General features: G+C 58.7%; 1 protein-coding gene across 1 annotated transcript in view; it reads left to right on the forward strand.

Moving 5' to 3' along the window:
• Positions 1–6,501: 6,501 nt before the first annotated feature.
• KIRREL1 (kirre like nephrin family adhesion molecule 1) overlaps positions 6,502–18,474 on the forward strand; it is a 79,898-nt gene continuing 67,925 nt past the window's right edge. The window contains exon 1 of the mRNA XM_065420277.1: positions 6,502–6,562. Within this exon, the coding sequence (XP_065276349.1) occupies positions 6,502–6,562 (61 nt within the window). The remainder of the gene's footprint in view (positions 6,563–18,474) is intronic.

Consider the following 18,474-nt stretch of genomic DNA (forward strand, 5'->3'; position numbering starts at 1 on the left):
CCCCTATAAAAGTGGGACTCACGGTCACGTCTACAGTGCACAGCAAGCCTGGGCTCTGACTCAGGTTTGAGCCCCCAGCCCCCTTTCTGTCCACACACGAATCAGTCTGATTCACATCAGCAAGCGCTCAGGACCTGGGTCCTAGAACCCTGGTGGGGGAGTGGGTCAGAGCCCGCAGTCCAAGCCCTGCAGTGTGGACTCAGCTCAAGTCACAGACCTGGTCTGCACCATGCAGTATGGACGTGTTAGCACGGTTGTGGGACCCGGGTTTGCAATGCAGCGCGGACGCTCCAACACCGAGTGCACACGCCCAGCTCCCACGCAGACCCGGGTTTGCAATGCAGCGCGGACAGGGCTAGTCCCAGACCTCCAGCATTCCCAAGCCCAGCAAACTCAAATGGTAACAGCAGCTCCTCAAATCGATGGACACTGTCCCCTGCCACATAGGAGGGGATACACCCTTCAGTGGCCTAATGGATCAGGCCTCACTCTGTCACTGATCTGGTGTGCGAATCACGGAGCCTCTGTTTCCTCTCCCTCTTTGGACTGTAAGCTCTTTGGAACAGGGACCGTCTCCCTGTGCACAACAATGTGCTGATCTCAGCTGGGACACACACTGCTACAGCACAAACGATTGTAAGCCGGGTGCATATTGAGCCCTGGGAGATAAAGCGTCCTCACAGATCGCTGCAAGGGGGTGAGGTTTCACTGCGGTGCAAGGATACAATAGAAATAATCATACGAAGGTTGCATCACGCTTTCTCTTGCCGTAATGCTCTGAGGACCCTGATGTACCAACTGCAGGATGAACACGAGCCCCCTGCCCTAGAGAGCTTTCTCCCACATTGCAGCAGGAGTTCATGCCCGCAGCGTATAAATGCAGCAGGGGCGGGGGGTGGCTGGGGCCTTGCACTGAACTAGAGCTGGGTGGGGAAGCATTTTCCTGTCCTCCAAGAATTTGAAATTTTCTCCATCCTGAATCAGATGGAAAAGTTGACATCACAAAGTTAGGAACCAAAAATGCAACGGGGTCAATCAAAAGGTTTGGAGAGGGACGGAGGGGAGCCAGCAGGGACCCCCACACACATACCCCTTAGCCCTGGAAACAAAAAGTCATTTCGCCCTACAAAAATGCAACTTTTTTCATTTCAAAACTGTGTGAAATGGGACATTGACAATTTGGAAAGGTTCCCCTCCCCCCCCCAAGTTTATGAAATGAGAAATTCCTCAAAACTGACCCTTTCCCTCCAAACACTTTTGGCTTTGACGAGTCGGTGTTTTCCGACGGAGAAACATTTCACCGAAGGATTCCTGCCCAGCTCTGCGCTGAGCCCCGCGTGGCTACTCACGGCACAGTGCCACGTTTCTGACAGTGGAGGGCAGCAAGAAGCCACCCAAAATCCACACGCCAAGAACTCCAGCCTGCTAGAGTGAAACTGCGGCCGTGCACTGGGGCTCAGGGCAGGCTGGATAGGACCCTGGAGATAGCTGCTCTGGGCCCCTGGCTCCGTCCCAGCCCCGAACGCTGGCTGTTGTAGAGGCTGTTTATTATGGGCATCAGACCCATCCCGCAAGTGGGAGCTCCCAGGCCGGGTCTTTCCAAAGGGGGAGAGAGGCCAACCCTCCCCCTTCCGCCCTGCTGCATAGCAATGGGCCGCGGGATTCAGGGGGGTGGGAGAGCAGGCTCCCCCCAAACCAGTGAGAGCTGCAGCCAGATGCACGGTGCATACCACTGGTGGGGGCACCAAGCCATCAGCACTGAGCCCCCCCCAACGGACGCGACCTGGTGCATGGGGGTGCAGAGCCACTCAGGTGTGGCCCCCAAACCCCGCCCTCCAAACCCGCATGGTGCTGCGACCGCCCATGCACCAGGTCGCAAGGCCACTCAGGTTTGGCCCTGGACCTGCCTCCAGTCATGACAGGGGCCACAGGGCCAAACCTGAACAGGCCGTGGGGAGCCAGCGCTGCTCCTCCTTGCCACTGCCATGGGGCCAGCTCCTGCATCGGGGCTGCCTCCCTCCCCGCCCCTTCCAGCAGCCCTTGTGCCCTCTGCTCTGCCCACAGGCCTGGCTTAGCCACAGCCTCACGAGCTGCAGAGTGCTGCACGGGGAGCTGGCCAGGAGCCCGGGGCAGCACCATGTGAAAAATCTCTGGGGTCGTCCCTGGACCAAAGAGCCACAACCTTTGAGCCGTCAGACCTTCAGAGCTAGGCCTGAGGGCAAAGCGCCAGACCCCAAAGCCCACGGGGTTGGGATGGATCCAGACACTGCAGCCGGAGCTTTCAGGGCCTACTCCCCTCCTTCGCCCCCATGCCCATCCCCAGCTTTAGGCCAGGTTCTTGGGGGATCTGCTCAGGCCTGCCCCTAAAACCCCCCTCCCACCTCTATCGCGCACACACCCACCACTCAGCACTGGGACCCCCACGTCCCATTGAGGTTCCAAACTCGCCATGTCCGGCCACTCTCCCTGCTGGGCCCAGCGCTCTCGTGGTTTGGCGGCGGGAAGGGGGTTGGAGACTGGGGGCTCCCAGGGAAGGGGATGGAGAGCGGAGCCTGTGAGGAGATGCGTGGGAGGCACAGAAAGGTGCTGCTAACCGCTGATGAGTCAGCCAGGTCCCAGAAAGCTTCTGAACCCAGAGGCCCCGTCTGCCCTTCTGCAGCTGCTCCTGGGGTCAGCTCTTGATCACGTGGCCAGCTGCTGAGCATAGTTCATCTCTGCAGGAGATGCCGCAGCCTCAGATCCCTCCCTGTCTAGGCACAGAGGTAGCTTGTGTTAGTCTGTCTAGTGGCTGTTGTTCTAGGGGGACTCTGTTTCTCCTCCCTCTGCCTTGTCTATTTAGCTTGGGAGTTCTTGAGTGAGCCGCTGTGCATACACATAGTAAGCGACAGTCCCTGCCCCAAAGCCCTTACAATCTAAATAGCCAAAGAGAGGACGGGGAAGCAAAGGCCCAGAAAGGGGATGTGGGAATAGAACCCAGGCATCCGAGTCCCTCTCCATTGGGCAACACTGCCTCCCAAAGTGGTGGCTTGATGGCTGTAGAGGGAATGATCCCAGTGTAACCGAGAAGGCTGCTGGGAAAAACGTTACTAGAACTTTGTTGTTTTAAGCCTTCTATTTTATTAGGCAAGTGAAAGACGATCCCCGGCAACATTCCCAACCATCTAAACCCACACCCATCTGCGGCATAAAAGAGAGAACACAATCCAGCTTGTATGTCACTGACCGCTTCAAAGCACCAGCAGGTGAGCTCTGATCTGGCGCACCTGAGTGGAATTACGCAGGCTCCCAATCTAAACAAATGCAAACAGCTGATCAGCAGCTCTCTGATGAACCCAAATGAGAGGAGGGCCCTGATATGTCAGTTTCACTGCTCTATTACTGGTATTATGGGAGCAGCTTTGGGCCCCAAATTAGGTCAGGACCCCCTTATGCCAGGCACTGTACACACATAATGAGAGTTTCCTCGGGCCTTGAAGAGCCCAGTCCATCTAAGTAGCCAAGACCAACCAAGGGAGTAACAGGATCCCCATTTTATAGATGGAGAAACTGAGGCACAGAAAGCTGCCGCTTCCCCAAGGCCACCAGGAAAACCACAGAAGAGCCAAGAAACGAGTCCAGAGCTGCATTCCAGTAACCACAAAAATTCACTTCCCTTCTTTTGTAGGCTCCCCACCTGCATGGCCCCTGGAGGGGACATGCAGCAAAGCAAACTGTCCTCATCTGGCACCCCCTGCTGGGAGATGCTCAGGCCCTGCAGGGCTTCACTTTTTCTCAGCCCTCCGGCCAGGTCACTTACAGTCCCCCCCCAGCCCCAGGGTAACAGAGAGTCCAGTGGCCTTACATCAGGTCTCCAGCACCTGGGTCTGGGCCCTGTGGTTTTTACATCCTGTTGTCCCAGGGCTTTCAAGGGTCCTTAGACCGTTATGCCAGGGGGCTTTGCACCCCCTTCGCTGGGTTCCAGCCCAGGGAAACTGCAGCAAGCAGGTAAGGTGCAACCAGATCTCCAGCTTCTCCTCACCCTCTCACACCCATCTCATTCTCATAACAACTGTGAAACTCACCAGAGTCTGGTCAATTTCCCTTGCCACAGGGGTGGGAAGCTGCCTGCCTGCAGACTCAGGCAGATGGTGCTCCACCAGGGCATCTTCGGAAAGTTTTCTTTACAACCGTAAGGGCTAGGTGCATAATTTTTTTTTTTTTTAAAAAGCAGAAGCTGAGATTCTGCCCAAATAGATGGGCCTCTCTGATCCCTATGGAAAACTTCCCACTCCCCAGGATCTTACAGGCGAAAAGATTTTTCAAGCCCCTGATATTCAGCATATTTAGTTTGGGCTTCTATAGTTTCTGGGGCGGGTGGCGGGGTAGGAGAGAAGAGGGTAAAAAAAAAAAGCTAGAAGGAAAAGTGAACAGAACTGTCTGGACAATCAGAAAAGCCTGAGCTTCGGTTTGGGAAGCCGGGGAGTGCTTTGAGTTTGATCAGACTGGTTAGTTCAGCAGCAGAGGAATAGCATGTTTGTCCACAGGCTAGATGGGAATGGCGGTTCCCATTAATGATAGAGCTCCCCCCATGGAAGAGTTGTGGGGGGGTTATGGGGAAGTATCCGAGGACAGACACAGACTTAACTCCTGTCTCCATGTGTCTCTGCAGAGGTGTTAATGGGCCACTCTACCCTTATGCTAAACACCTTGCATTATGCTGTGAGGGTGGGGAGGGGGGAGGACACCTTTCCCAGCCGGAAGAAGAGCTCTGTGTGGCTGGAAAACTTCTCTCTCTTCCCACTAGAAGTAGGTCCAATAAAAGATATTAGCTCCCCCCTCCCCTTGTCTGTGTGTGTCCTGGGAACTCCCAGCCAAAGTGAAATGAGGGCAAAGGGGTATCCTGTCCCTTTAAAAACACAGAGCCAAGGCCTTCCTCCCCCTGCCCCCCCCAAAGGATGCTGGGGTGGGGGGGTTCATACCCCATGGGCCTTAGGGAGGAAGGACTGGGCTGGAGCTAGAGAGGCTGGGAGAGGGGGCCAGTTTTCATGTGCAAGAAAATGGGGGTTCAAGGGACTTCCATTGCTCTGCAGGGAACAGGGTGAATGGGGGAGTGCAGAGTGGGGGAGGGGCTGGCTGAGCCAAGATGAAAGTCTGACACCCCCCCATCTCCTCTTCCCACCCCTCAGTGCAGAATTCCCTAGCCCCCATGTCCAGGATCCCCCCCCCCCCCACACACACACATTTCCCTTCTGTCAAGAATCCCCCCAACACACATCCAGGATCCCCTCCCCCACCCCATCAAAGCCTCCCCCCCATCAAGGATCCCCCCTGCTGATTCGAAGATTCCCCCCCCCCACGTCCAGGATCCCCCACCTCCAGAATTCACCCCTCCTCTCAAAGATCCCACCTCTGCATCAGGGATCCCACTCCCTGCCCAAGTTCTGCCCACCCCATCCCATTTGCAGGATTCCCCCTCCCTCTAGGACCCCTCCCCAATCCAGGATCTTCCCTCCCCCTGCAACATCTTCTGTCTCTGTTCAGACTCTGCCCCGTGTTCAAAAAACTCCCCCCTACACACAGACATCTCTATGATCCCCTCCCCCATGTCAAGATTTTCCTCCCCCACCAGGATTCCCCCTGCCCCCCCAAAAGTCAGTTATCCTCTGTCCCTGTCCAGAATCTGACCCCCATGTCAAAAATCTGTCCCCCCCAACAGCTCTATGATCCCCTCCCCATGTCAAGAATTTACTCTCCATAGCCTGAATTTCTCCCCCCCCCCCAATCAATCACCCTCTGTGCCTCTGCTCCCCCTGTAAAAAATACCCCCCGCCTCTATGATCCCCTCCCCATGTCCTGGATTTCCTCCCCAAGTCAATTACCCTCTGTGCCTCTGCCCCCCCTGTAAAAAATACCCCCCACCTCTATGATCCCCTCCCCATGTCCTGGATTTCCTCCCGAAGTCAATTACCCTCTGTGCCCAGAATCTGCCCCCCATGTCAAAAACTCCCTGTCCAGGACCCCCCCCCCAGTCAATCATCCTCTGCCGAGAATCTGCCCCCCCATGTCAAAAATACCCCCCCACACACACACTTCTATGATCCCCTCCCCCATGTCCAGGATCTCCCCCCCGTCCATCACCCTCTGCCTCCGTCCACAATCCCCCCCCCCCTCCCCTTGGCCCAAGTTGCTGGTGGGTTGTTCTGAGAGCCCCCCCGGCCCGGCCAGCTCCTCGGCCCCCCTCCCCCGCTCGCTCCCAGTGGTTCCTTCCCCGCCTCGCTCCATCCCCTCGCTCCATCCAGCGCCACCACTCCGGAGCGCCAGGCAGAGCGAGCCCGGAGCGAGCCAGCCGGAGGGCCCCTTGCGCCGGAGCCGTGGAAATGGTTTGGCAGCGGCGCTGAAGCCGGGCAGGGCGCGGAGAAGGCGAGAGACCCCCCCCCGCCCCCCAGCTCCGCGCACCGGACCCCCTGATCCCCCCCCTGCCCCCCGCATCCCCCCCACAGCTCCCGGGCCAAAGGCAGGAGCATGCGGAATCTGCGGCTCTTTCTCCTCTGGGTTGTGACTCTGACTGACACGCAGTGCCAAGGTAAGGGGGGGCCCCGCGCCCCCACCTCTTTTGTGTCCGCGCGCGCGGGGGGGGGGGCGAGTTTGCAAGTTGTTCGTGGGAGGATGGGCGAGGGCAGAAGGAGCGCGGGAGGGGGGCGAGATGGAAAGATCCCCCCCCCGAACCCCACTAAAATACCCCCCAATTCCTTCTGCAAACGCAGCAGCGGGGCCTGATCCTGGTGTAACTTCAGTGGCTTCGCTGGAACGGCTCCTGATTGGGGGGGGGGTCGGTAGCCCTCCCCCCAACCCTACTTCTTTCATGGGAAATCGGGGGGGAGGGGGAAATGCATCTTCTTGGATCTAAAGCTGGGGGGGGGGTTAAGGGGGAGCCGCTTCCAGTCCTGCCCCCCCCCCGGTGTAACACTGGTGGGTAGCCTTGGCTGTTGCCCTTTTATTTATGTATTTGTGTTGCTCAGAGAAAAGTTTTGTGGCCAAAAGAGCGGGGAGGGGGGGCCCGGAAGGCTGAAGGGGGAAAGTGAAGGAAGAAAGGGAGGAATGGCAGAGAGGAGAGTCACACGGATGCCAAGGAGGGGGAGGAGAGAGCGGGACGGGGGAATGTGGGGGGAAGGGCAGGGGAGAGGCTGCGATTTCAAGTTATAAAGGGGGGGGGGGGGTCCGAACCGTGTTTGTACAAGTTCTGCGGGGTTAGCCCCTCGCGGGGTGCATGGGGGGGGGGCTGCTTTCTCGGGAATCGCCCCCCTCCACACACGCTGGGGAGCGGCTCCCAGGCCAAACCGCTGGCTGGAGAACAGCTGGGGCTCTCCTGGTGGAAGGAGCATTCCCTGTCTGGGAAGCCTGGGAGTTAGCATTAAACCTTGCTCTGTGCCCACTTGCGGGAAGCCAGGGGGGGGGGGCTAGCTGGACTGGAGTCCCGGGTGCCCCCTCCTCGATCCGGACTGGGACCCTTCCTGGGATGCCTTGTGCTGATGTCGCAGCAAAGGGGAAAAAAGGGGAATTTGTGTTTGGAGCAGGGGCGTCTTGTCTGTGACTCCAAGCGAGATGTGTGGGGCAGGGGAGCTGGGGTGTGTGTGGTGGGATCTCTCCCCAGGGGCAGGGTTGTGTGTGGGGCAGGGGAGCTGGGGTGGTGGTGGTGGTGGTATCTCTCCCCAGAGGCAGGGTTGTGTGTGGGGCAGGAGAGCTGGGGGGGTGTGGTGGGATCTCTCCCCAGGGGCAGGGTTGTGTGTGGGGCAGGGGAGCTGGGGGTGTGTGGTGGGATCTCTCCCCAGGGGCAGGGTTGTGTGGGGGGCAGGGGAGCTGGGGTGTGTGGTGGGATCTCTCCCCAGGGGCAGGGTTGTGTGTGGGGCAGGGGAGCTGGGGTGTGTGGTGGGATCTCTCCCCAGGGGCAGGGTTGTGTGTGGGGCAGGGGAGCTGGGGGTGTGTGGTGGGATCTCTCCCCAGGGGCAGGGTTGTGTGTGGGGCAGGGGAGCTGGGGTGTGTGGTGGGATCTCTCCCTAGGGGCAGGGTTGTATGTGGGGCAGGGGAGCTGGGGTGTGTGGTGGGATCTCTCCCCAGGGGCAGGGTTGTGTGTGGGGCAGGGGAGCTGGGGTGTGTGGTGGGATCTCTCCTCAGGGGCAGGGTTGTGTGTGGGGCAGGGGAGCTGGGGTGTGTGGTGGGATCTCTCCCTAGGGGCAGGGTTGTATGTGGGGCAGGGGAGCTGGGGTGTGTGGTGGGATCTCTCCCCAGGGGCAGGGTTGTGTGTGGGGCAGGGGAGCTGGGGTGTGTGGTGGGATCTCTCCCTAGGGGCAGGGTTGTATGTGGGGCAGGGGAGCTGGGGTGTGTGGTGGGATCTCTCCCCAGGGGCAGGGTTGTGTGTGGGGCAGGGGAGCTGGGGTGTGTGGTGGGATCTCTCCTCAGGGGCAGGGTTGTGTGTGGGGCAGGGGAGCTGGGGTGTGTGGTGGGATCTCTCCCTAGGGGCAGGGTTGTATGTGGGGCAGGGGAGCTGGGGTGTGTGGTGGGATCTCTCCCCAGGGGCAGGGTTGTGTGTGGGGCAGGGGAGCTGGGGTGTGTGGTGGGATCTCTCCTCAGGGGCAGGGTTGTGTGTGGGGCAGGGGAGCTGGGGTGTGTGGTGGGATCTCTCCCTAGGGGCAGGGTTGTATGTGGGGCAGGGGAGCTGGGGTGTGTGGTGGGATCTCTCCCCAGGGGCAGGGTTGTGTGTGGGGCAGGGGAGCTGGGGTGTGTGTGGTAGAGGCGGAAAGGGAAAGATTCCCTCGGCTAAAGGAGCAACTCAGCCTCCTTCTGCAGATGTCTCCGCTCCCCCAGGAATGCCTGAGCCTGGAGATTTCTGGCAGATAAGGCTGCTGGGGGTTGTTTATCTATCTGGTCGCAGGGACCTGTAGAGCTAGAAGATTCAGGTCTGGTCCTTCCTTGCAGACAGAGAGCTGAGCTGCGTCTCAAAGAAATGGAGGGCCCTGGGCTCCCCCTGGAAAGTAAGAAATCCAAGCCCTGCCAGGGTGGGTGGGGGGAACACGTCCCCTGTTCTGATCTTGCCCGGAAGGTGTTATTGCTGTTTGTCGTGCGGTCCCACTCAGTGGGCCGGTTGTGCCAGGCGCTGCACAGAGGCAGGAGAGACGGTCCCTGCCCCAAGTGCTCACAGTCCAAATAGGACAAGACCCTTAGGCCCATTTTACAGAGGGGGCAAACTGAGGCCTAGAGAGACTTGCCCAAAGGCCAGCAGGCAGTCAGTGGCCGAGCCAGGGACAGAGCTCTGCTCGCCCAAGTTCCAGGCTAGTGCCTCAAAGGCAAAGCTGGTCAGGCTGCCTCCTTCCCAGCTGCTGGCTGCTTGGCGGGCACGTGAGTTGGCTGGTTCTGGGGGCCTGTGTTGCGGGACCACCACCTCCTCTTGGGGCGAAATAGCCTCCACCGAAGGGGGCATGGGAGCCTGAACTCCAGTGCGGGGCTGGAGGGGGATGAAACACCTGTGGGGGCCAGTTTGCAAAGGGCCCTGGCCCTGCCAGCGTCCCTGTGCTCTGGATAGAGGCCTCCAATGCCTGCAGGTCCCTCCTGCTACAGCATTCATTTAAAAAGGGGTGGGGGGGAGCGTTGCTAAGATGCTGGGAAGAAAATGAGACAAACAGGGGTTTAAAGGGGGGGGAAAAAGCCTCTTACACTGAAAGATCAGGCCGGGGGGTGGGGGGGGCGGTCAGGGCAGGATAAATACGACTCATCCTCCACCCCCACCCCCGTTGCAAGACTCCGGGAACCACCATGGGTCTTTACTTCAATCGAAGGAACAAAAGCTACAGTTTCCCCCCCCAAACTGTGACATGTGGATTTAATTGGAGGGAAGGTGGCGGGGGGGGGGGGGGGAGACGGTTGCAGGAGAGAGAGAGAGAGCAGAAATATTTCCCTTTTTATAAATATAACTCTTGGAAACCAGCGTGAGGGGGGCAAATGGGCTGAATCGGATTTACTCCTGTGGAGGGTTTGATCCAGAGGGTGGCAGGGAAGCATACCCCTCGGGGAGGCGAATGGCTAAGCAGGGCTGGCGATTTAGGAAGCAGGATTCTGGGAAAGAGGAGGCTTGGGGATCTGTTTTGATTCCCTTTCGAATTAACGCCCCTCCACCCCCCGTTTTTCTCCCTGCTCCCCACGGCTCTGCATGACACCAGGGGAGCCACTTGGGTTATTTTTCCAGGGTTTGCGGGGTGTGCATGGGGATTCTTGTAAGTTTCTTTCTCTTGCCGACTACCTCCTCCTTCGGAAGCTGTTTGGATGGGTTGGTCTGGGGCAGGAGGGGGTTTCCTTCAGGGTTGTTATCGGGGAGAAACGGAGCAGGGATTGGGGGTTGCAGAGTGATTGGGAAAACTGTGGTCCCCCCCCCCCCCCGGAGATTTATATAAATGAGCTTGATAGATGGAGAAATGGGGGGGGGGGAAGTGCTGGAGTATTGGGGCGGGAGAAAGGACGGGGGGGGGGGGGGGAATCTGTGCCATTCATGTGGTTTGAGCTCACGCACACACACACACAAAGATGTTGAATGGGTTTCATCATTCTTCATTTCTCACTAAATAATTTTCTGTATCTTATCTAAATGAAACCCATTATTCTTCCCCCCATTTCAATCACTCGCTGTGATTGTGCCTCAAATTGAAATATTTATTCATTTTCCGGGTGATTCTTTATCCCTTTCTCTCTGTGTGGGTCCCCCCCCCCTTCCCTTCCTTTCGGGGAAGAGCAGCAAAATTGCAACAGCAAAGACTACAGCTAATCAGGAGACGTGTGTGTGCTTCGGGAGGTGGGGGGTGTCAACCCATGGGGCTGGGAAGTGGCTAGGGCAGAGTTTTGTAAGGAGGGGGTATACGGGGAGGTAGAGAGGAGGAGTGTGCTTCATATTGCCTGGAAATATCGGTTGGGGGGGAATGTGCTTCCCAAATCCCTCCCCCTACCAGAAACACATGCATAAAATGCTTTGATCCTGCACCCCAGATGGCAGCTAGACAGAAGGAAGAGGGAGTGCTGCCATGCAACAGGGCGAGCTATAGTAAACTGGTCACAGATCCTTTGTCATGTGTCACCACCCGGGCACTTCACATCCTGCAAGGGGGAGGAGGAATTGGGAGTACAGGACTCCTGGGTTCTATCCCCAGCTCTGGGAAGGGAGTGGAGTCTAGTGGGTAGTGCAGGGTGGTCTGGTGTCAGGACTCCTGGGTCCCTTTTCTGGTTTGCTATGTGTCTGTCTGGCCTGCTTTCCTTGCATTTACAGGGCAGCCTCTGGGCTGTCTGTGAAATAGTGATAAACCCACCTCGGGGGGGCTGTGAGGTCTTAGTCAAGGTTTGTGATCCCCTGCCACAGATACCCGAGAAGGGAAAGGTTACAAAGAGCTCACACTCCCATTCAGCGTGGGGTTTGCCTTCTCCTCCAGTCCCAGTGAACAAACGTGTTCCTGTGCCTTTAATCCCCATCCCATCTTTCATGACCCCAGACCTGGCTTCCCAGAGCAGGGACCAGGGCGCCGTCCCTGGCCTCAATTAGGACAGAATCGCTAGGACTGGAACATACCGGGGTAGATCCTTGGCCACCGAGAGTGAGAGAGAAAGAAAGAGGTGGATAAATTCTATTTATCTTGTTGTTTATTCAGCTAACTGTTTTCATCAGCTAGTGAGTACATTACTGGTGAATAATATTTTCATTATTCAGTCCGTTTAGATAGATAGATAGATAGATAGATAGACGGGGTGTATGGGGATAGCTAGATAGATGGGTGGATGGGGATAGATTGATAGAGAGAGAGGGTGGATGGGGATAGATAGATACACATGTGGGGGGGTGGATGGCTGGATGGTTAGAAGAGGGGTATCTATGGGGTAGTGTGTATTGTGATGGATGGAGCGGGATGGCTGGCTGGTTAGATGGAGGGGTGTTCCTAGGAATGGATAATTAAAGGGGTATATATAGGGATGGATCAGATATTACAGTGCGGAGGGCAGTATAAGAATCTATATATGTTGTTAGATAGAGGGGTATTTATGGGGATGGATAGACAGATGGACAGAGGGGTGGGGGTGCAGATGGATGGACAGATGGACAGAGGGGTGGGAGTGTGGATGGACGGATGGACAGAGGGGTGGGGGTGAGGATGGATGGACGGACAGAGGGGTGGGGGGACGTATGGAGGTTGGACGGACAGAGGTGTGGGGGTGCGGAGGGACGGGTGGACAGAGGGGTGGGGGTGCAGAGGGATGGATGGGTGGACAGAGGGGTGGAGGTGAGGATGGATGGACGGACAGAGGGGTGGGGGGACGTATGGAGGATGGACGGACAGAGGGGTGGAGGTGCGGAGGGATGGATGGACGGACAGAGGGGTGAGGGTGCGGATGGACAGAGGGGTGGGAGTGCGGAGGGACGGGTGGACAGAGGGGTGGGGGTGCGGATGGATGGATGAATGGACGGGGTGGAGGTGCAGACAGACAGACAGCGGGCAGAAGTGCAGATAGATAGTCTCTCCCCCGGGGAAGCAGGCAAGGAGCTGGCAGGACGTGGTTTCAGACCTGTGTAGACTCCGTGCCTGCGGAGAGCTCTGGCAGGTCTGGGTTTCGGCCCCCCGTGTGCGTGGCTGCTGCGTCGCCGGCTCCCTTCCCCCCCTCCGTGCCAGCCGCCCCCCGGCGAGCGGCAGGTAAATATTGTCAGCGCTGCGCGGGCGGTAATAGTGGTTTGACTGCAGATTTATTAGTGCTGTGTAAAAACTCGACGCCCGGCGGCCCCCCTCACTCACCCACGCATGCCGGCTGCTGCCTGTGCCACTTCCCTGCCAGCCGCCCTGGCCTCCAGGGGCTCCCCAAAGCCTGGCCTGCCGGCTCCACGGGGCAGTTGGGGGAGCAGCCGGCATCGGGGGGGGTGGTTATAGGGGAAACTCTGTGCTGGGGCAAATGGCTTCCCTTACCCAGCGTGGGGGCCAGCACGGGGTTGAGGAGGGAGAGCCCCCCCGGATGTTGAAGTCTTTAGGGACTGGAGGAATACAATGCGGGGTGGAGGGGTGGCCCTGTGCGTGTCCGTCTGTCTGCTCGCTCTCTCCATATCCCCATCGTCCTAGCCTGCTGGTGGTGTGAGGGTTAAAGGGGCATCTTGTCATGCCCAGTGTCGATTTCCTGGTGTGTGTAGGGGGAAAGCGATGCCCCACAGCCCAGCCCCTCTCCCTGGGGTGGCCCACTTATGGGGCACGCAGGCTGCAAACGTTCCCATCTCTCCGTCTCCTGGCGGCTTGGCAGGGGCTGGCTGGGCTGCTCCTCGGCCCCCTACCACCAGGACGTCGCTGTTCAGCTCCACAACTCCCATTTCCCCCATCCCTCTGCCCAACGCAGCAGAGAAAGCGGAGGAGGATGAAGGGTTTGGTCCCCTTGTCTTGTCCTCTATGTGTGAGCGGCCCCAGGGCTGGTTTATAGCTTCCTGCTGTCCTGTCCAGCCCCAATAACCTGAACTGACTCCTGGCCGGGGACTCCAGCCCGGTTCCGCTGGCAGCTCTGGAACGTAACCCCCGTGTCTCTGACTCCCACCCCCAGCAGCCTCTTCTCCTCCCCCTCTGCGGCTGACCCACGGCAGGCCTTTCTCCCCCCGCCCCCGCGCAAATGTGACACGCCACCCGGCTGGAACCATGGGCCCGTCTGCCTTTCCAGATCAATTCCCTCCACTGCAGGCAGTCGTTGCCGTGCCCGGGCTCTGAAAGCAGCAGGAGGGAAATGGGGGGGCTGCAGGAGAGCTGGATTCCCTGGGGAGGATGTGCTGGCCCCGGGCGTAGCTGGGAATAGACCTAGGTTTTCTGGGACCCAGATGAGCACCTGTCCACTAGGCTGTGCTACCTTGTGCAGAGGTGGCAAAGCCCAGATCCCTAGACCCTTGTGCGGGGGATGGTACGGGCAGTTGGGGGTCACATGGGCGTGGCTGTGAAAGGGGAAGCCCCTCCAGAAACCGGGCACAAGCCGGACTCCAGGCAGGCTGGGCACCGGCAAAGCAAAGCAGGGTTAGTGGAGCCGAGGGGAGGGGAGGGGAGATGAGAGGCAGGGCTGGCCAGACAAGCACTTCTGGGAGGATCCCTCTGCTTGGGGAAATGAGTGATGGGGCCCAGCTCCCTCCGCGTTGTTCCATTCCAGCGGCTCAGGCCCGTGTCTCACTGCAAATGCAAACTGTCCCTGGGGATCAATGGGCATTGGGCCCATCCACGATAATATCAGTGCCTTGGACTGGGGGATCTCCCTGCACACCGCAGCTGATCAATCCTCCTCTCCAGCCATGTAGGGCAGGGGCTGGTACGATCACCTGCATTTTCCAGGTGGGGAAAGTGAGGCATGCAGTCGGGGAGTGATTTGCTCCAGGTCACACGGCAGGCCAGTGGTGGAGCTAGAAATGGAACCCAGGAGTCCTGGCTCCCAGGCCCTTGCTCCGATTACTAAGCCCCAGAGCTGGGGATGGAGCTCGGGCATCCTGGCCGCTCAGTCTCGTTCTTAAACCTCTAGACAACACTGCCTTCCCCACAGAGAGCTCAGCGGAGTGGCTGGTCCCTGAGAACCCATTGCTAGCCCTGCCTTTCGCACACTCCACCGGCCTGCCGCCGTCCGGCCGGGCCCAGCGTCCTGGTTGCAAGTGACTCTTGGGTAGGAAAGCCAGCAGCTGATGGTAACAAAATCCACTTGCTGTAGAGACAATTCTCCCCGACTCCTGGGAGGGCAGGGTTAGAGCCCGCAGCCTCACAGTCCAAAAACACAGGGCTTGCCCATTTGAGTTAAGGGTGCGCTCCCTCAGCTAGCAGCGGTAGCAGGCCCCTTATCCTGTCCGTGGGCAGCCACTAGAGGGCGACCTCCAAGTAGCCCCCGCTGCCTGCTGCCACCCTCTCCCCACACTCCCTTGAGCTGTGCTCCGTTCGGCTCCCCGAAGGATCGTGCTTTGCGTTCCAACAAGCCAAGTGAAAAAAACCAACCTCCCCCAAGCAAAACTGGGCTGAAAGGGGCGAGATTCCCCCTGCTCTGGGGCTGAAGACACCCGCCCATGGAACCTCCGAGCACCGCAGGGTTTCCACCCTGAAGCTGTCGCCTGCCCCCCTGCCGACAACACCCCCTTCCCCAGCTCTCTCCCCATGGGATGCTTCCCTCCCCCTCCATCCCAAGCTCCAGGGCTTCTATAGGGTTCCCAGATCCTGCTGCGGCTGTCTGGTCAGGACTCAGAGCAAGTGCATGGTGTTAGCCCCCTGCCTTGTTCCTCAGGGCATTGGGGCCTTCAGCCCGACAGCTCTCGGCCAGCCCCAACCCTTGGGCTTCCGCACTGGCCCTCTGAACAAGCCAAGTCCAGTTAACGGGTTCTTTGGATTCCAGCAGACGCAGCCTCCCCTGATCCTCTTGCACCGTCGTATGCAGGTGGGAAATGCTGCCCCCCAGCACACTAGGGTTTTGCATCATCTTTGCACTGTTGCAAATGAGCGATGTTGCGCCGTTAAAGCCAGTGCAGATTATGCCATTGATTTCAACGGGAGCAGGGTTGAACCATTCAAAGGGTCCTCCACCCTCGCGTGTCAAGGCACAAGTTGATTGTTCTTGCGTGGCTGTGAAATCGCTGCTGCGCTCCACACCAGAGGTGGCTGCCTTTCAGCGGTGGGAGAGCAATCCCCCTGCAGCATGGCTTCATGCTTTTAAAAAGCTGCTGCGCTCCACCCCAGAGGTGGCTGTCTTTCAGGGCTGGGTGATTGATCCCTGGACAGCGTTGCTTTGTGCTGTTAACCAGCTGCTGCATCTTACCCCAGAGGTGGCTGCCTTTCAGAGGTGGGAGAAGCAATCCCAGCATGCAGCGCGTACTTTGCAAAGCATGTTGGGGTCGTGAGATTGCCCTTACTCCATAGGGCACAGGAGGCCGGATACCAGCTGCAATGGCCCCCTTCTGTTACAGCAACCCTTTCGCCGGGGAACGGACTGGTGGCTCGGAAGTGGCAGGCGGGGACGGGGGGACTCGGAGCAGCCGGGATGGCTCAGTGCTGGCCCTGTTCTGGAAGGGAGGATTAGAGCTAATGGACAGCGTGTCACCATGGCTGTGTGGGGGCTGACCCAGCAAATTCCATCCCCTGCCTTGAGTCCGAGATTTCTTGCTCTCCTGCCCATTTTAATATCCCAGGGAGCCTCCTTTCCCACCCACATCCCCAGCACTCAGCCCCTCCCAGCCCCTGCACTCAAAGCCACTTAGGAAATTGGGACCCTGAGTGAGACCAGCCGGGGCACGCTGGGATTAAAGGGCTTAAATCCCGGCGGGGGGGTTGGAGCTAGCCAGCTCTCCGGGGTGAGGCCACTGTAGTTCCCGGCAGCAAGGGTGCGCTCGGGGGCTCCGGCCCTCGCTCGCTCCCCTGCCCCAGTGCTCTTGCTCGCTCGCTTCCCTGGCAGGGTCCTGTCACTCGACCTCTTGTTCCCCCAGTCCGGTGCTCTTCCTCCCTTGCGCTCGCCTCCCTGGGCTGGCGCATGCGTTTGCCTGGGCTTGCCCTCTAGCTCGCTCTCCTAGGCTATCGCTGCGGGCATTGGCTCGCTTGGGGCGCTCTTGCTCTCTCCGTCATTAGGCCCTGTTGTCAGTCCAGCGGGTGGCTTTGCAGCCTCTCCTGCAGGGCTGTGATCTCCGCCTACGATTCCTTTTGGCTGAGAGGGCAGGGAAAGAAACAAAGTCGCCTTGGAGACCCAGTTTCATCAGTAGAAAGGAGACCGATTGTGGGGAAGTGTGTGTGTGTGGGGCATGTGCGTGTGCCACCCTCTATTGGAAGGAATCTGAAATGTCCCCCTATGTGTCATAAGCCCTATAGTGCTACCAGCTAGGGGAGATTCCCTGCTAGCTCCAGTGCTAGACCTCTTTTCAGCATAGACTTGCTGATACCATTTCGGGGGAGTCCTTGCTAAGCAAAGGTGGGAATTGCTATAACAGCCCGCCAGGCGAAGAGCTCCAACTTCCTAAGAGACCCAGAGTCCTTGCCCCGATTCTGCAGCGAACGCAGGGGGTGGTCGGCGTTATAGCCGGCCTGAGCCCCGGAGCCGTTTGTGAGGGAAGGTCAGAACAAATGCTGGCATCTCAGGAGTTCCAGGGGCTTTGGCCCCGCAGCCCCGGAGGGGACAGGACTGGGCTGTGGTGAATACAAAGGTGATTCTTTGCTGAGGCTGCTGGAGGCAGACCGCCCCTGTGATCCTCTCTGGCTCTAGATCCCAGCCTGCAGTGCCTGTTGTCACCCAAATCCTGCCCCGGCTGGTGCCGCTAACTGCACTTTGGGTCCCGCCCAGCCTAGGATAATGGGCGTCAGCAGAGGAGCCCGGATTCCTGGGTTCTGGCGTATCTCCCTTGTTCTGGAGGCTGAATCCCAACACGGAGGTGGGGGACGCAGCAAACAGAGAGCAGTGGAGTTAGCAGCTTTGGGGTCCCCTCCCTGTTCCCTCCAAATCAAGCCCCCTGTTGCTCCCTGGTTGTCCCAGCCTATTCCCTGGGTTGCGCCCGGGGAGATCAAGATTGGCGTGCAGCAAAAAGCCACCGCTGGCTCCCATGCGCCATGCAGCCTGGCGGGGAAGCAGCTAGCAAGCCGTGGGCATCTGCAGGCCTGCCGTGCAAGGCACGGGGGCGGTGGGAAGCAGGGGGAGTAGAAGTGCCAGGCCCAGAGGCTCCTGTCGGGTTGTGAGCGGTGCTAGGAGGTTCCCCCTGGGCCGAGGCCTGGGGAAACGTGACTTTCCCAGAGTAGAAATCCATGTAGCATCAAATATCGTTATCCCCGGGCACGTCAAGGGAGGGAGCGCGGGCGAACGAGGAGGCCAGCGCACAGCGACGCGTCGTGGGCGTGGCTGATCAGCCGGGTGCGAGGAGGTGCCACGGGAGCTAGCAGCTTGCAATCCACTTCTCCACTTCCCCAGCTTGCGGTGAGATTCCCTGGGCTCCCCCTCCTGCCCCCCGCACATACAGCTGTGCCACACAGCACAGGAACAGGCAGAAAGCCGGAGGGGTGGATTTCTAATGCCGTTTAAATATTAATAATGCTTTGCCCTTCTCTGGCGCCTGCCAGCTGGGGAGATCAAAGCCCTTTGCAACCATTAGTGAATTTACCCAGGAGCTGGGTAAATATTTACAGATGGGGAAACTGAGGCACGGGGAGGGGAAGTGTCTTGCCCAAGGTCACCCAGGGACTCAGTGGCAGAACCAGTACTAGAACCCAGAAACCTTGCCGCTTCCTCCGGCACCCCCATGCTGTAACCACCAGCCCACATTCCCTCCTGCAGCGGGGAGTAAGACCCAGGAGCACAAGCTGGCTGGGAAACGGTTTTCCCATCCTATGAAAATGCTGGAGATTTTGAAGAATTTCCCGGGACCTTTTGGAATCGTTCATGAAAAGCCAGAGGGAGAAAAAGACCCACCGCAGGGCAGCCAAGCGCCTGGTGGTTGGATGCTGGGTGGGATCCAGG

This window comes from Emys orbicularis, chromosome 20 (assembly GCF_028017835.1).
Source record: "Emys orbicularis isolate rEmyOrb1 chromosome 20, rEmyOrb1.hap1, whole genome shotgun sequence".
Taxonomy (NCBI): domain Eukaryota; kingdom Metazoa; phylum Chordata; order Testudines; family Emydidae; genus Emys; species Emys orbicularis.